Source organism: Periplaneta americana, chromosome 1 (genome assembly GCF_040183065.1).
Source record: "Periplaneta americana isolate PAMFEO1 chromosome 1, P.americana_PAMFEO1_priV1, whole genome shotgun sequence".
In the NCBI taxonomy this organism is placed as follows: domain Eukaryota; kingdom Metazoa; phylum Arthropoda; class Insecta; order Blattodea; family Blattidae; genus Periplaneta; species Periplaneta americana.
This window is the reverse complement of record NC_091117.1, coordinates 141,603,624-141,618,998: the sequence shown is the minus strand read 5'-3', so window position 1 is coordinate 141,618,998 and position 15,375 is coordinate 141,603,624. Positions and strand designations below refer to the sequence as shown.

General features: G+C 41.2%; 1 protein-coding gene across 1 annotated transcript in view; it reads right to left on the bottom strand.

Annotated features, from left to right (window-relative positions):
• Nucleotides 1-7,968: 7,968 nt before the first annotated feature.
• The window catches only part of LOC138701599 (venom serine carboxypeptidase-like), a 33,740-nt gene continuing 26,333 nt past the window's right edge, over nt 7,969-15,375 (bottom strand). The window contains exon 6 of the mRNA XM_069828655.1: nt 7,969-13,976. Within this exon, the coding sequence (XP_069684756.1) occupies nt 13,452-13,976 (525 nt within the window). The 3' untranslated portion in view covers nt 7,969-13,451. The remainder of the gene's footprint in view (nt 13,977-15,375) is intronic.

Below are 15,375 nucleotides of genomic sequence, written 5' to 3'. Positions count from 1 at the left end.
TAAGAACTGTACAGAGCTCCGCGTACAAAACTTAGGCACCCATATTCCGTATGGCTCCGTACAGACAAAATTTTCTTTTCCCCATACGTTTAATTAAAACAATTGTAGGTTACCATAAGATGTATGGCCCATGATAGCACTGGCAACAGGGTACTCCCACCACCCCATCACCGTCTCTCAGCGCTCGTGAATAGCATGCATTGCATTAGGCCTACAGGAAATATTTCGGTTAATCCAATAGGTCTTGATCCCAATTAGTTCGTATTAACGAGACTGTACTATACATTATATTATATTATATTATATTATATTATATTATATTATATTATATTATATTATATTATATTATATTGTGACACCGACGTGAGATTCGAACTCACGACCAACGTCCCGCAAGAGAGAAGATCGCGCGGAGCACTTTGGGATGGCGCGCGGCGGAGAGGGGAAAGGGCCAACGCGGCGAGAGAGTGGAGAGAGAGTGCGCGCGCATCTGGTGCTGGTAGAGAGGAGAGGGCTCTGGATTTTTCTGGAGTGCCATCTCTAGAGACGCGTGGAACTTTCGAGGCTACGTCGCTGTGGTTATAAATTACGGTCGCGAAGGAACGACAGCAGTTTTCAGTTTTCAGTTGATTAGTCAGCCAGTCAGTGAGAAAGCCAGAGCAAGCAAGCCAGTCTTGTGTACCGGAGTTCGACTCGAGTGTACGTCCGCAACTGTATCAGCATCCGAAGGCCTGAGTTCGAGTGCAGTGGACCGCAGTTGGAGGGACCTGAGTTCGAGTGCAGTGGACCGCAGTTGGAGGGACCTGAGTTCGAGTACAGTGAACTGTCTCTGAAGGTCTGTGGTTCGAGATACTGTGAACTCGAGTGACTGAGCTAGAAGAACTGTGAACTGAGAACTGATAGTTCTGATTTGTAAATAGTGCTTTGTAAATATTAGTTAAGATTAACAGTTCATTGTTGTTCGTACTGGTCCAAGTAAATTGTCATTGTCGTCAGTGGAGTGCTATAACGAATACTGTGTTGAGTGAAAATCCAATTGTTGACGAGAGCGTTTAGGGCGAATTGTAGAAAGGAATTATTGTTGGAAGAATAAAATCCTATTGTTGTTACTAATAAAATTCACACTGGTGTCAGAATCGGGACATTATCGACAATGGAGAACCTACAGCAGATCCTGCAAGCCATCGCAGAAATGAAACACGACATGAACAAGCACATCAGTGAGTTGAAGAACGACATAAGTGAAGTGAAAACGGAGATGAAAAGTGACATAAGTGAAGTGAAAGGCGACATAAGTGAAGTGAAAACGGAGGTGAAAAGTGACATAAGCGGAGTGAAAGATGACGTCACTACGCAAATTGAAAGCGTTTCAGCCCACGTAGATGGAATTGTAGCCATCGTGAAAGACGAACTCAAAGCCGATCTTGACAACCTAAACAAGAATTTTACAACTATAAACGAGACAGTAACCGAATTGAGACAGGAGGTAGACCATTTCGACGGCAAAATCCGCGATCTCGAGCGTCGTCAAGAGCGGACGAGCGAGTTGCTGGACAAGACGAGTGAGGTGATGGACAAACACGCCGAGGAAAACAAGCACATACTCACGTTGATGGACCGACATGCTGAAGAAAACAAGCACATCCTCGCGTTGGTGGATCGCCAGGCTAGAGAACAGAAACAGATAGTTGCCGAGGAGGTTCGACGTGCCATGCAAGAAGCGGCCACAGAGTTGAGGGCTCCATATAGTGGCCCTGCGGAACCATCGCCTTCAGCCAGACATTACAACGTCAAGACACCGAAGTTCGACGGTACGACGTCTTGGGCGATATTCCGTCGCCAGTTCGAGGCCATCGCAGAGCACAATGGGTGGACACCAGCAGAGAAAACTACTCAGCTGCTGGCCGCGCTTCAGGGACAGGCGTCGGAGATTCTTCACAGCGTTCCAGAAGATGGGACAGCCGCTGAGATAATGGCGGCCTTGGAGGGACGTTATGGTGACCATCAACTTGCTGCAGCATTCAGGACCCAACTGAAAACGAGGGTCCAACAGTCAGGCGAGTCCCTGCAAGAATTCGCGATGGCGGTGGAACAACTTGCCCATAAGGCCCTCAGGGGCCTGCCTAATGACTTCATCGCTGGAGAGGCGGCCTACACCTTCGGCAGCGGAGTTCGAGACCCCGAAATCAGACAACAGCTACTCCTGGCAGAGCATCGTACCATCAACGCAGCTCTGGCGGCGGCCCTCAGGATGGAGGCAGCCAAGTTGGCGGCGGGAGTCTCCACACCGCACTGGATCAGGAGCGTCACGGCGACGGATGCTGGGGGGCGCCCACCTGCTGGTCCTGCGGGAGACCGGGACACCTAAGGAGGGACTGCAACCGCTCTGGCCACCGGCCGGAGAGAGAGGTGGCTGACACCGTGAGAAACCAACAGTCGCCTGAGCAACGGAGCCGACGGGTGCCCACCTGCTGGTCCTGCGGTGAACCTGGGCACCTGCGGAGGAGTTGCGACCGACCTGGCAACAGTCAGGAGACAGAGGGGGCCGATGCTAGGAGGAGCACGTCGGCGCCATCATCACCGTCCCCTCGGCTCGTCCTGAAACCGGTCGACAGAAGATGCGACGATGGGCTGATTGCTGAAGGACGGATAAGAGGCCGCCCATGCAGAGTACTGGTAGACACCGGGGCGTCGCTCACCATCGCCAGACCGGAAGTTGTGCGTGGCCTACCTGGGAGGACGCCGCTGCGCCGGTATGAGCTACGGACTGCTTCAGGCGAGAGCTTGCCCATCCAGAGAGAGGTCTTCCTGGACCTGACCTTGGGGAAGAGGAAACTGGAGATGTGGGTGTTCGTCGCCAACATCACCGAGGACGTCGTCCTGGGACTCGACGCCATGCGGTTACTCGATGCGACGGTGGACGTCCGGCGCCGTATACTCCGTCTTGGTCGGGATGAAGTGTTCCTGATGGACGCCGAAGACCAACCCGTGGCCGGCGAGCTCTCCTTGGAGGGCCAAGTGGAAAAGCAAGACGGCGCCCACGCAGTACGAGTATCGCTGCCCAGCCAAGCCAAGGATGGGGTGGCGCCACCATAAGGAGGGAGCAGCCGGAGGACCCCAAACGATGGACCGACTAGCAGCCTACCAAGGGACTGCCCGAGACGAGCAGTCCTAAGGAGGGAGCAATGTGACAGCGACGTGAGATTCGAACTCACGACCAGCGTCCCGCAAGAGAGAAGATCGCGCGGAGCACTTTGGGATGGCGCGCGGCGGAGAGGGGAAAGGGCCAACGCGGCGAGAGAGTGGAGAGAGAGTGCGCGCGCATCTGGTGCTGGTAGAGAGGAGAGGGCTCTGGAATTTTCTGGAGTGCCATCTCTAGAGACGCGTGGAACTTTCGAGGCTACGTCGCTGTGGTTATAAATTACGGTCGCGAAGGAACGACAGCAGTTTTCAGTTTTCAGTTGATTAGTCAGCCAGTCAGTGAGAAAGCCAGAGCAAGCAAGCCAGTCTTGTGTACCGGAGTTCGACTCGAGTGTACGTCCGCAACTGTATCAGCATCCGAAGGCCTGAGTTCGAGTGCAGTGGACCGCAGTTGGAGGGACCTGAGTTCGAGTGCAGTGGACCGCAGTTGGAGGGACCTGAGTTCGAGTACAGTGAACTGTCTCTGAAGGTCTGTGGTTCGAGATACTGTGAACTCGAGTGACTGAGCTAGAAGAACTGTGAACTGAGAACTGATAGTTCTGATTTGTAAATAGTGCTTTGTAAATATTAGTTAAGATTAACAGTTCATTGTTGTTCGTACTAGTCCAAGTAAATTGTCATTGTCGTCAGTGGAGTGCTATAACGAATACTGTGTTGAGTGAAAATCCAATTGTTGACGAGAGCGTTTAGGGCGAATTGTAGACAGGAATTATTGTTGGAAGAATAAAACCCTGTTGTTGTTACTAATAAAATTCACAATATTATATTATATTGTAACGTACAGCAGAGTTCGTATATGTCAGTTTCTGCCAGATGCGTTTCCAATTCACTGTGGGCTAAAGCAAGGAGATGCACTATCACCTTTACTTTTTAACTTTGCTCTAGAGTATGTCGTTAGGAAAGTCCAGGATAACAGAGAAGGTTTGGAATTGAATGGGTTACATCAGCTCCTTGTCTATGCGGATGACGTGAATATGTTAGGAGAAAATCCACGAACGATTAGGGAAAACACGGGAATTTTACTTGAAGCAAGTAAAGAGATAGGTTTGGAAGTAAATCCCGAAAAGACAAAGTATATGATTATGTCTCGTGACCAGAATATTGTACGAAATGGAAATATAAAAATTGGAAATTTATCTTTTGAAGAGGTGGAGAAGTTCAAATATCTTGGAACAACAGTAACAAATATAAATGATACTCGGGAGGAAATTAAACACAGAATAAATATTGAAAATGCCTGTTATTATTCGGTTGAGAAGCTTTTATCATCTAGTCTGCTGTCCAAAAATCTGAAAGTTAGAATTTATAAAACAGTTATATTACCGGTTGTTCTGTATGGTTGTGAGACTTGGACTCTCACTTTGAGAGAGGAACATAGGTTAAGGGTGTTTGGGAATAAGGTGCTTAGGAAAATATTTGGGGCTAAGAGGGATGACGTTACAGGAAAATGGAGAAAGTTATACAACATAGAACTGCAAGCATTGTATTCTTCACCTGACATAATTAGGAACATTAAATCCAGACGTTTGAGATGGGCAGGGCATGTAGCACCTACGGGCGAATCCAGAAGTGCATATAGATTGTTAGTTGGGAGGCCCGAGGGAAAAAAACATTTGACGAGGCCGAGACGTAGATGGAAAGATAATATTAAAATGAATTTGAGGGAGGTGGGATATGATGATAGAGAATGGATTAATCTTGCTCAGGATAGGGACAAATGGCGGGCTTATGTGAGGGCGGCAATGAACCTCCGGGTTCCTTAAAAGCCAGTAAGTAAGTAATTATATTATATTATATTATATTATATTATATTATATTATATTATATTATATTATATTGCACTGTAGAACAGAAATCTACATTTTATTACGGTACGCTCTAAAGATGGTCGTAATGCCGAAATTTTACATTAACAGTATATTCTCTGAAGAGTGTCGATATAAACTGACAATTTTTACCATAATATCTGATAGCAGCCATTCTAGTCAAACTGGGAATTCCAATCAAAAAGTCTTTTTCAGAAATATTTGTTTATTATTAGTGTAAGACATAGATACGGCTTTAAATGTCAATATTCTAATGTTATATTTTCAAAAGGAAAATATTTTACAAATTTTATGGACATTGAATCTAAGTAGTCTTGGCTGGATAATAGGTACTGTTTTGTTTCCATAAAGTTTGCATCACCTCCTCATAGAGAGATCAGCTGTTAAATACCGGACAGCTAGCAGTTTTGCGTGCGAACGGTGCAGGTGCTGCTACTTAGGCGGCAGGGTGTGCTGAAACCCGCGAAGCAAGCTGTAATCTATTAACTACAATGTAAATTGTTGCTGGGCTAGTAAATAGTTTTATTAATTAGTGCTGTGTTAAAATGTCTGAGTGTATATGTGCTGTTTATAACTGCTACTTTTTATAGCACCATGTTATAAGTTTAGTTGGCAACATTTGAGTATTGTTACATTTCTTGAAGTGTTGGCAATAAAGTTCAGGGTTTTTTGTTTCATTTTCGTTTAACCGCCTATTGTAGGACTTGCATACCAATGCTTGTAGGAGAGGGGACGATTCCATGGACACACCCACTAGACCATGAACACATATCGATGGGCCAGATCAAGAGGGAAAAAAACTCAAAATGTGAAGTTTTGAGAAACCTGAATAAATATTCTAAAGTGTCATGTAGCTGCGAAAAATCCAAAGATCATTGAAATTACTTCAAATTCTGTTAATGATATTTTATGTAGGCCTATATTATAAGTTTCAAATTAGAATGATGTTAATTGAATTTTCCATAGCAACATGAAGCTTTAAAATGCAGTTTTCTCAAAACTTTCAATTTTGAATTGTTTATGCTTTGAACTGGCCCGCCGATTTTTGGGCCTCCTCGATCTGGAATTTTGCAAAGCGTAGAGAGCTCCAATGACACACAGACAGGAGATAACATTAACGAAGGAGTTCTACCCATGCTCGAGAAGGGATTGGAAACCACGAACCTTAGGATCGTGCTGCCTAAGGGAAGCCCACCTTACACCGCGCAGTCACCCGGTCCGACAAAATTCAAGGATAAAAAATAAAAATATTTTGTATTGTCTTTTAGGTACACATTTTATTTTACGGTTTCAATATTAGTATACCTGCTTCTATATTCATAGTAGACAATATACACACAATGGGATCAGAATGGCATCTAAGGGAATACAGGATGTCACATCAGAACGAAGAGATATTCGAGTTTTGCCCTGGACAATAAATAGCGGGTGAATTTTTGCTAAACTCCTCTTAATCAGAGATAGGATTGTCCGAAGGAACTAATACAAAAGTAGATAATATACACACAATGGGATCAGAATGGCATCTAAGGGAATACAGAATGTCACATCAGAACGAAGAGATATTCGAGTTTTGCCCTGGACAATAAATAGCGGGTGAATTTTTGCTAAACTCCTCTTAATCAGAGATAGGATTGTCCGAAGGAACTAATACAAAAGTAGATAATATACACGCAATGGGATCGGAATGGCATCTAAGGGACTACAGGATGTCACATCAGAACGTAGAGATATCCGAGTTTTGCCCTGGACAATAAATAGCGGGTGAATTTTTGCTAAACTCCTCTTAATCAGAGATAGGATTGTCCGAAGGAACTAATACAAAAGTAGATAATATATACACAATGGGATCGGAATGACATCTAAGGGAATACAGGATGTCACATCAGAACGAAGAGATATTCGAGTTTTGCCCTGGACAATAAATAGCGGGTGAATTTTTGCTAAACTCCTCTTAATCAGAGATAGGATTGTCCGAAGGAACTAATACAAAAGTAGATAATATACACGCAATGGGATCGGAATGGCATCTAAGGGACTACAGGATGTCACATCAGAACGTAGAGATATCCGAGTTTTGCCCTGGACAATAAATAGCGGGTGAATTTTTGCTAAACTCCTCTTAATCAGAGATAGGATTGTCCCAAGGAACTAATACAAAAGTAGATAATATATACACAATGGGATCGGAATGACATCTAAGGGAATACAGGATGTCACATCAGAACGAAGACATATCCGAGTTTTGCACTGGACAATAAATAGCGGGTGAATTTTTGCTAAACTCCTCTTAATCAGAGATAGGATTGTCCGAAGGAACTAATACAAATGTAGGTAATATACACACAATGGGATCGGAATGACATCTAAGAGAATACAGAATGTCACATCAGAACGAAAAGATATTCGAGTTTTGCCCTGGACAATAAATAGCGGGTGAATTTTTGCTAAACTCCTCTTAATCAGAGATAGGATTGTCCGAAGGAACTAATACAAAAGTAAGTTAGATAATATACACACAATGGGATAAGAATGGCATCTAAGGGAATACAGGATGTCACATTAGAACGAAGAGATATTCGAATTTTGCCCTGGACAATAAATAGTGGGTGGATTTGTGCTAAACTCCTCTTAATCAGAGATAGGATTGTCCAAAGGAACTAATACAGAAAGGGACTTTTTCTTTACAAAGTATTATCAAAAGCCGATTACGAACCCCAGAACCCAGAGTCAAGTAGCGAACATGATAATCATTTAGCCATCGAAGCAAAAAATGAAATTATGTGTTTCAAGGACTTCATTACCGAAAGCGTGCACTCATGACTGTCTATAGGCTTACTTTTAACAGGGGAGATCTTAGATTATATTTAACAACTATAAAATGTTCACTGTCGTTTTACCGATGCTGTACACGCATGAAACACTTTACAAACAGCGAAAATGTAGTGCAATTAAACATTTACTTTCATCGCTTTCATTCGAAAACAAATTTACGATAACACAGGTATTGTATTTTAGATATACATGACGGCGATATTCCTTTTTTATGATCATAGTACTTTTATTTTACAAGCCATTGCATTCTAACTAGTGTGATTTTATCTCACTCAATGAATAAAGTGGTAGCGGTACGATATTTCATTGTTAAAGATTATGTAGGCCTATATACAGTTTATTTTAGTTCAGCAGTTCTCAATCTTTTTCAATTACGTACCATCAGGGGCGGCCCGTCCATAAGAGCTGCGGAGCTGCAGCACTCCCTGCTTTGACAAGAAAATAAAAATAATATTTATTGTAATTTGTAGAAGAATTGTTACAGCTTTTATGGTAAATTGCGTTATATTTCATCTGGCCGGGAATATGTACCATTATCTTATGCATAATCTTTTTGCGCGTCGACTGTACCTACTGGAATTGACACTGCATTCAAAGTCGACCTGGGATCTGCAAGGTGGGTCAGCTCATAGACAATGTCTCTTGCATGGTCAGGGGTAGAGAGGTGAAGGGAAGCAGAGGGAAACTGCTGCTGTTTAAAACCCATATTTCGCTGCAGAGGCTTGCAGAGCCAGGCGACAAGGGAAGATCTTTCCTCCCCTCCCACACCGCTATTGTAATGCTACGTAAAATGGATTGTCTATTCCCTTGAAACTTAATGACAAAATTTTTATTTTATCTTCACATACTTACTGTTGTAGAATCTTATCGAGTTAATATAACGAAATCAATATTCTCTTTTGCCTTATTATCACGTATACAGTATATCCAGCCTCCAGCAGAAACTAATATTTGCCTTAACTCAAAATGATTGCACGAGTAGAATCCTTTTAATATAGCACGTAAAATACGAAAGAGACTTCTTTTCCACTTTTAGAACATTGCTTTGGTGTGACGTCTTAGTACCGTAACTTAACCAGTCCAAATGTGCAAGCATGAGTGTGTGTGAATTACAGAATATTAATTTTATTTTTCTCAATTTTCCCTTGCGGAGAAGATTGATGTAATGAAGTGAAATTAAATGGTCGGTCGTTACCCGACTTAAATCTTACTCAAGCTTCATCCAGCCGAAATAGTGCATATATGTAAGGAAGTATAACAATGAAATTTACGCTAAGCATTTGTGGTTACGTGGATGTGAACAAAAAAAATGCCTCCTCTTCGGTGGTGATACTGCATAGACTAGGAGTGGTGTGACAGATTTAGGACATTTGCCCCTAAAAATTAAAAAGCATGAATCTTCGCAATCTCACCTGAAACATGTTGTTTCATTGGCAATGTTAGGCAAAACTAATATTGCTGCGCAACTAAGTGAAGCGAACAGAACAAACATTCTCAAACATAATCAAGAAATGAGAAAAAATCGTGAAATTATTTTAAAAATATTGATTTTGTGGCCAATATGAACTTCCTCTTAGGGGACATGAAAAAACGATTCGAAGAACCCTGGTGTATTTCGTGGGTTGCTACAGTTCGTGAGTAATTTAAACGAGCCTCTCAAAAATCATTTGGAACATGCCACTGTTTAAAGATAGTTCTAAAACAATTCAGAATGAACTGGTAGATTGCATGTTGAGTGTCTGCCGATCAGAAATTCAGACTGAAATCGATGGTATTAGTTTTTTTTTTTAGCGATTATGGCAAATGATGCCACAGACATCTCCCAACTAAGTCAGAAAGTTCTGATCTTTCGATATGTAGTGCATTTATTTTTGTCCTATACTTATTAGTAATGATATCAAGAAGTGAAATTTGTATGTACCAAAATCTACTGCAGCTCCCCCAAGCCACAAGTTCACGAGCCGCCACTGCGTACCACTATATTTAATTTAGAACAAAAGTTGTACCAAACAGTCAAATTTATTATGGGGAAACGTTATGTGTCGTTCCCAGATCATGATTAAAGTTTCTGTGCTCCAATACTAAGAACTGAAGAGTTTTCTCTCAAAACGAGTTAAGTCAACAAAAATAAAAAAATATAAAATATTTTTTTTGCTCTATTCCTAGTATTCTTTGCAATCGTTAGAGATCTTCTGTATGTTTTCCCTCGAAACTCACTTCCATGAAGTAAATATCGAGGCAGAAAAATGACGATTTCATGCAAAAACAAGTTAAGTCCATAGCTCGATTTCCACCGAAACATGTTAAATCCTTCCCGCATTTGTGCGGGAAACAGAAGTCTATTGCACTTTTACATTTGTTCAGGAAACAGAAGTCCTTCGTGCATGCGCATTTGTTCAGGAAACAGCTGAGTATGGAGGTGGCGGCTGCCAGCCAAGACATGGAGAAGGACAGAAGTTTTTATACTGACAAGTCGCAGGTTACGTATAAGTGAAATAGACACTGGCGACTAGAATTATCGGCCAGAAGATATGCAGGAGACAGCAAGCGAGTACGAGGTGAGTCAAAGTATCGTGTTTACCTGATTCCGCGTATGCTAGATAATTTTGAAATTATGACAATGAAAATGAAGGAAAATTAGAAAACCCCCAGAAAAACACCAACAAATGTTGGTTTTATCCGTTATAAAACCTTTATACAGAAATTAATTGATCAGAAAATAGCACGAAGTTCATTGAGCGCAGTTTGGAAACATGTACTTTACTAACAGGAAGCGTCGTGCATCTATCTATCTATCTATCTATCTATCTATCTATCTATCTATCTATCTATCTATCTATCTATCTATCTATCTATCTATCTATCTATCTATCTATCTATCTATCTATCTGTCTGTCTGTCTGTCTGTCTGTCTGTCTGTCTGTCTATCTATCTATCTATCTATCTATCTATCTATCTATCTATCTATCTATCTATCTATCTATCTATCTATCTATCTATCTATTTATCTATCTATCTATCTATCTATCCTATCTCTTTAATCTTATCTATCTATCTATCTATCTATCTATCTATCTATCTATCTATCTATCTATCTATCTATCTATCTATCTATCTATCTATCTATCTATCTGTCTGTCTGTCTGTCTGTCTGTCTGTCTGTCTGTCTGTCTGTCTGTCTGTCTATTGTCATTCATTCATTCATTCTAAATATTCATGCATTTCAAATGGCAGGAACTTAGCTATTACTTAAGGCTGGTTCACAATAAGCCGGAAACGGAAACTACAACGAGAACGTAAATAATGTTAAAATAAATGCATTTAAATGTGAGCATTCACAATAGTTAACTGTGAATGCTCACATTTAAATACATGTATTTTAACATTATTTCCGTTCTCGTTCTCGTTGTCGTTTTCGTTCCCGGCTTATTGTGAACCAGCCTTTACTCGTATGATCCTAATGCACTTCTTGCTTCTCAGTATTGACTCTCCATAAGTTTTTTCATTAATGCTGGACAAATAATTATATGGTTTTGTCCATCACTGCCTTCAATCACAAATGCACACTTGTTGCTCAGTATGATGCCGAGGCGATCCATGCGTCGTGTTAGATAGTCGTGTCTCGTAGTTAGTCGGATTCCTGCTATAGCTTCACTTCTCGGGATGTGCCTCTAAAATTATATACTTATGGAAGTATGGATAGGTTAATGCTATCATTTTAAAGTATAATCTTTCTTCTCAGCGTTTGCTTTATGACCGAAAAGGGTAAATCGTCACAAACAGCCATGATCCCCACAGAATAACTAACAAACATTCTTATGGGGACAAAAAAAGAAGTTAATTTTATTCTTCCGCCATCTTAATCATGCCAAAAAAGTGCTTATACAAATTTTGGTCACTCGAGTGCAATAACGAGAGTCCAACAGAAACTAAGTTTCCCTGGGATCGTTTACAGGAAGAAGACACAATTTCATGGAAATATTTATTGAAACAAATATAGAAATTAGTAAGCTTTTTTAACATATTTCTCACCGAAATTGAGACAATTGTCGTACCGTGAGATCAACAAAGAGATGCAGACGGCTGTCACACACTGGTTCCGATCCTAGACGGCAGACTCTACGACACAGGGATACCAAATATGATTTCATGCCGTGACAAATGTCTCAATTTCGGTGGGGAAAATGTTGAAAGTAACTCAACAATTGCTATATCTGTTCCAATATATATTTCCATGAAATTGTGTTTTTTTAACTATAAACGGCTCCGGAGAAGCTTACTTCCTCTGGACGGCCCTCGTAATTGCGCTCGAGTGGCCAAAATTTGTACCAGCACTTGTTTTGACATTATTAACATGGTGGGAAAAAAATGACATTTTATTAGCCCTCATGAGAATGTTTGCTTGTAAGTCCAGTTCTTGGCGCATCCCATAGCCCCTTAGTTCCTTTTGATTGCTCAATTTGTTTAATAATTACATAATATAATATTAACATCAACAAAGCAAGCTGTCGCAAGTAAAGAACCGAATTCTGGCAGCTCTGTAACGTTTATTTTTTTTACTCTTTTCTATCCACTGCCAGCTCGAAACAGGCAATAGAAATAGAATTCGTCACTCGCCCTTTCGGCACCTCAAAGCAAGTAAAGACGGCGTTGCCACATAGATCCTTAGATCAGTTGCCATCCTTCTGCGCTTAACAGTAATGCCCGTCTATTATCTGCCTCAGGGGGAGGAGACAGAAATAATGCTATGCAATGCTCCGATTCTGTATCTTCACTAGAGACGTCAGAAGTCGGTTTCTTTAGTGTGACAGCGGTAGTAGTTGATAAATCAAGTTCCTAAGAAAGCATACAACACTCTCCCAACTGAGCTACCCGGGAACTGTACCAGACACCGATCCAATATTTCCCTCTATATCCACAGACCTCAAAGTGGGCTGACAACCGTCAAGCAACGAACATTGAGTGCACACTAACTCTGTGTGACTTAAATTGTGGTTTTCTGTTGACGTACAGTGACGTGTATTATGCAAATCAAGTTTTCAGGTATAACTCACTGTAAAGTTGATTTGAATAATTTCGAGGGAAAAATTGTTCCGGGGCCGGGCATCGAACCCGATCGGTGTCTGGTAGAGTTCCCGGGTAGCTCAGTTGAGAGAGCGTTGGTACGTTTAACCAAAGGTCCCGGGTTTGATGCCCGACCCCGGAACAGTTTTTCCCTCGAAATTATTCAAATCAACTTTACAGTGAGTTATACCTGAAATCTTGATTTGCATAATACACGTCACTGTACGTCAACAGAAAATCACAATTTAAGTCACACAGAGTTAGTGTGCACTCAATGTTGGTTGCTTGACGGTTGTCTACCCACTTTGAGGTCTGTGGATATAGAGGGAAAAATTGGTTTGGTGTCTGGTAGAGTTCCCGGGTAGCTGAGTTGGGAGAGCGTTGGTACGTTTAACCATAGGTCCCGGGTTTGATGCCCTGTCCCGGAACAGTTTTTCCCTCGAAATTATTCAAATCAACTTTACAGTGAGTTATACCTGAAAGCTTGATTTGCAAAGCATACAACATTTTATTTGGCTCGTACATCTACAAGACTAAAGTACTGCTGATAAACTTGGAGATGAGGTCTAGTAGCCAGGCCGGTTGGTCGACGGCCACAATATGTCCCGCATTTCGGACCAGGACCTCGGTAAAGTTGCCTGCGGTCTTGGTATACCCTGCTAACTCGCCGTTGACGTACCAGGGTAAGCGCTCCGCTTTCTTGTACTCCTGGGCCGCCCCGAACTGCAAATTGTTGTACATATTCACAGAGAATGCGTAGGCAACCACGATGTCCAGTTGTCCGCTGTAGTACATGACTCTGTAGTTGTCCAACAGCTCCTCCAGCCAGGGCTTCACGGACACCATGATGTCAGGGATCATGCGTGTCCTTACGGTGCTACCATCCGAATACTCGCTGTCCCCTACGTGGATAGCTGCCCGGACTTCTGGTTGTTCTACGAAGGTCATGTAAAGCATGGACATCTGAGGTGGCATGTCCGGGTACAGGAAATTGAAATACGAAGTGTAGTGAGTCGATGAGAATAAGAGAAGAAGGACCTGTTGCAACGTCTGAAATAAATCGTTAGCTACATTTTATATCCGTTTATTCGTGTTTCTTCATTTCACATATAAGAATTAGCTATCTCAGTTCAAAAAGTTGTGTAATTACAATAAATGAGTTGTTAATCTTAGGCTAATAAGACTGTATTTTAAAATTTGTCATTAGTAGGGCCGTGACATCGATATATTTGTATTAGTTTGAATGTGAACATACGACACCGGACAGAATGTAGTTGACGTGTTTTTCAAGTTCAGGCACCGGAAGCGAATTTCACACACGCCTAAGCAAGCACTTTCCATGATTATTGCCTATCATAAAATCAAGACAACACAATCATTGTATATAAGGGTTAACATCGGAAAGATCTAAAGTGCTGTTGAGGTTGAGAATAATTGTGGGAAATCATACTTAATTGTCACAAATGTGGTAAAACATAAGCCTGAAAATATTTTTTTCTTTTTTTTTTTAATATTTAGAAGTTTGCATTACAGTTTTGGAATGCCGAAAACGTATATGGCGTCTGATAATATGTATAAGCAAAAAGGTGTGTTCGAAAATGAACACAGTAATACAAAAAAAAACGGTGGTTTCAATACATTATACAAAATTGCAAGAATTTTGTCAGGTGACAAGTGCGATTGTCATCAACCTGATGTAGAAATGGATGATGTGAAATATTTTACATATGCGCCCTTGGTTTCAGCCGATGTAGAACGCAGTTTTTCCGCATACAAGGTTATACTATCCGACACTCGGCGGTCATTTTCATTTGAAACTTTGAAGATGAATGTTGTTGTTTCTTGCAGCAGGAACCGAAAGGAGACAAACAATGTACAAGAAAAGTAAGATACAGAATAGATGTGATAAATAAATTAATGTAACAGTTAAATATAGGGGAAGAAAATTGTACGCCATATACGTTTTCGGCATAAAAAAAAAAAAAAAACATCTTTTCAGACATATTTTACCACATTTGTGACAATTTAAGTATGATTTCTCAACTTCACGGGCATTTTAGACCTTTCCGATATTAACCTTTATATACAATGATTGTATTGTCTTGATTTTATAATATGCAATAATCGTATACAAAACTCGGAACGTTCTTGCTTAGGCGTGTGTCAAATTCGCTTCCTCTGCCTGTACTTGAAACACGTCGACTACATTCTGTCCGGCGTCGTATGTTCGCCTCAAACTAATACAAATATAGGCCTACTGATGTCATTATACCTGTCCAAAAAAATTTTACTTTTCAATTTGGAGGTATATTGACTTAAAGTCAAAATAGTACAAAATTTATTGGCTTTGTTATGGATAATAATCTATTGACTTGGAATGACCATTTCGACCTTGTAAAAAACCTGTAAACCTTAATTTAAACAATATAAAATTTTAACATATCCATCC